At 44.8% G+C, this 2583-nt stretch overlaps 1 protein-coding gene across 1 annotated transcript; it reads right to left on the bottom strand.

Annotated features, from left to right (window-relative positions):
• Positions 1 to 1067: 1067 nt before the first annotated feature.
• Positions 1068 to 2319, bottom strand: LOC122923308 (hemoglobin heart muscle subunit alpha-type-like). The gene is made up of 3 exons (XM_044274090.1): positions 2225 to 2319; positions 1432 to 1636; positions 1068 to 1178 (listed from the first exon to the last, which is right to left on the bottom strand). Exons 1-3 carry the CDS (start codon positions 2317 to 2319, stop codon positions 1068 to 1070), a joined length of 411 nt encoding a protein of 136 aa, XP_044130025.1.
• Positions 2320 to 2583: the final 264 nt, after the last annotated feature.

The following is a 2583-nucleotide window of genomic DNA, read 5'->3' as shown; positions in this document are numbered from 1 at the left end:
GACTGTTGATGTGGGGAAGCCAGAGGGACCATGTTTCATATTTGGTGGGCCTGTCCAAAAATCAAAAAGTTCTGGGACATGGTGTCGGGGAAGGTGCAAAGTATATGTAAGATTAAATTTCCTATCACCCCCTCAGTAGCGCTACTAAATTTGCCGGACAGCAATTATAAACTGACAGCACATTCCTTGGTGGCACAACTGATAGCAGCCGCAAAATTATTAATACCAAAATATTGGTTGTCTAAGGAAGTGCCGACTTTAAGAGAATGGACGTTTAAGGTTCAGGAGATATGTCAGTTGGAAGAAATGACGAGTTGGGAATCCTTATCTCATGATAGGTTCCTGGGATACTGGAGTAACTGGAAGGAATGGTATAACTCTGAGTTCTAGGGGAATGGGTAGGTTTGTGGCATAGTGGAAAAAGGGTTATTAAGGAAGTTTGATATGGAATATGTACTAATACGGGTAGATACAGAAGTTCACAATGGATGTATCGCAGTGTATATTGTACATAAGATAGTAGGCGTATTTTCAAGTGCCTTTATGAAGGTGTCAAATTCTCATATAGGTGGTAATTTATGCACGTTATTCATTAAAGTCCAGATGTGATAATCGATCCATTGTATGTATAACTGTATTATGCATGAAACCAGATATGTTTGTTCGGAGCAACTACTGTTTCTGTAGTTTTTACTTGTACTTGTCATACGATTGAATCTCAATAAATAAAGATTTGATAAAAAAAAAAAACTTGGGGAATTCTCCATAATAGAATAGGAGTCAGACAACCCCACTTATGTCTTCTACACCTCTTACACCCTGTGACATCATTCCTTCCTCCCCAGCACCATAATATACTGGATTCTGATGTACACACCATTGACCAAATTCACCATTACAGGAGCTCAAACTAGAAAAGCACAAGGAGACGGGATGTACAAGTATATAAATATTTATTACAGATAAGAATGGAGATCCCGGGTTATGGAGCATTCATCAGTATCATGGAGGACAGACGCTTGTAACAGGAGACACATGGACATAGATCTGAGGAAGATGCCTCCCGGTCAGCTGGAAATCAGGGCAACTGCAACCTCATTGAGGAACTTGTCACAGGCCGACTTGTCCACATCTGGGAAATTCTTGACAATGACCTCCAGGAGACAACCGCACAGCAACTGGGGATGGATGATGGGAGTCAGTGCATGCTGAACACTACAACAATTCTTAAAAGGATGTTTTTGACAAGTCTAGCTGCCTTTAACCCCAGAAATGTCTCCACTCTTGTCCATGGGTTGTGTCTGGTTCTACAGCTCAGCCATTGATAGTAAGGAAGAACTGCAATACCAGATACAATCATGGACAAGAGTGGCACCATTTCATAGAATGTTACAGGCTGCATGTATACCACTGGACAGATCTGCTCCTCACCTTGATGGTGTCCACACTGAGCTTCAGCTTGTTGGTGTGCATCTCCCGCAGTGTGGCCAAGTTCTCCTGCAGTTTTCCATAGTGGTTGAGGGCATCATTAATGGCGTGGATGATCTTCCCTCCATGTGTCTTCAGATCCTGACTGCCGGGGGTCACGTCCATGTGAGTGAAGTGGGACTTGGTGTCTGGATGGTGCTGGAAGAGACTGAAGAAAGAGGAGCACCGAGTGTTATAGGAGAACAGTGTCCAACTTTAAGGAGGTCTGAGTATTAGGTAAAGATAGCTACCTCCATTCAGAAGCAGCAACACACCCATCTAATTGTAGTTCAGTTCCATTGAAGTGAACTGCAGTACCACACACGGCCTGTAGACAGGGGTGGCGCTGTTTAACAGAAAGCAGCCATGTTTTACTAATCCTGTGCAACCCTCCTTCACCTGGTATAACACTAAAGGGGTTTTGCAGGATTAGCATCGACAGCACCACTCTCACCCACAGGATGTGTCTGGTACTGCAGCTCAGCCCCAATAACTTGAGTGAAAACAATGCAATAAGAGAACTTATGGACAAACTGCTCTGCCAAATAAAAAATTCACATGATTCATCTCACCTAAATTCTGAGGTCTCTGGACCTGCAGTGTTACTAGATTACAGTTTCTCAGGTCAAAGGAAGATTCCAAACAAACCTGATACATTGTTGCATGTAGTGCAGGGGGCGGAGCTCCAGGTGTAACAATGTATCAGCTCCTCCTTCCCAGCCCCTTGTAGCAGTGACTATCTGGCTCTGCCGCTCACCTCTCCATGGCTTCACATCCAATCTTCTCAGCGTCAGTGTTAATCTTCACAAACAAGGGCTCCAAAGCCGCCTTCTCAGCATCTGATAGCGCCATCCTGGGACGTGAAGCTCCAGCACAAGGGCCAATCTGCTCTGAGGGGCCCCAGACTCCATCATCACCTTTATATAGGGAGGAATGGCTGCTGATCCAGCACACCTGGGGCCCTACAGGAGAGCCTGACAACCTGGCCTGGCTGACAACTCCTGGGACTGGAGTGCAGACACAATCAGCCGGCGGCTCCTGTAGATTAGGGGAATGTTCACAGGACAGATTTTTGTTATGGATTTTCACTGACATTTAGCACCAAAGATAAATTCC

This window comes from Bufo gargarizans, unplaced genomic scaffold, assembly GCF_014858855.1.
Source record: "Bufo gargarizans isolate SCDJY-AF-19 unplaced genomic scaffold, ASM1485885v1 original_scaffold_1458_pilon, whole genome shotgun sequence".
Classification (NCBI taxonomy): domain Eukaryota; kingdom Metazoa; phylum Chordata; class Amphibia; order Anura; family Bufonidae; genus Bufo; species Bufo gargarizans.
Note: the sequence above shows the minus strand (reverse complement) of the source record. Positions and strands in the feature narration are given on the sequence as shown.

Bases quoted from the DNA above. Each gene is read 5' to 3' on its own strand.
- LOC122923308 (XM_044274090.1), bottom strand. From the start codon at position 2,319: ATGGCGCTATCAGATGCTGAGAAGGCGGCTTTGGAGCCCTTGTTTGTG. The intron at 1,637-2,224 runs GTGAGCGGCAGA...CTCTTTCTTCAG, and splicing joins GGATGTGAAGCCATGGAGAG to TCTCTTCCAGCACCATCCAG. The intron at 1,179-1,431 runs GTGAGGAGCAGA...ATCCATCCCCAG, and splicing joins TCAGTGTGGACACCATCAAG to TTGCTGTGCGGTTGTCTCCT.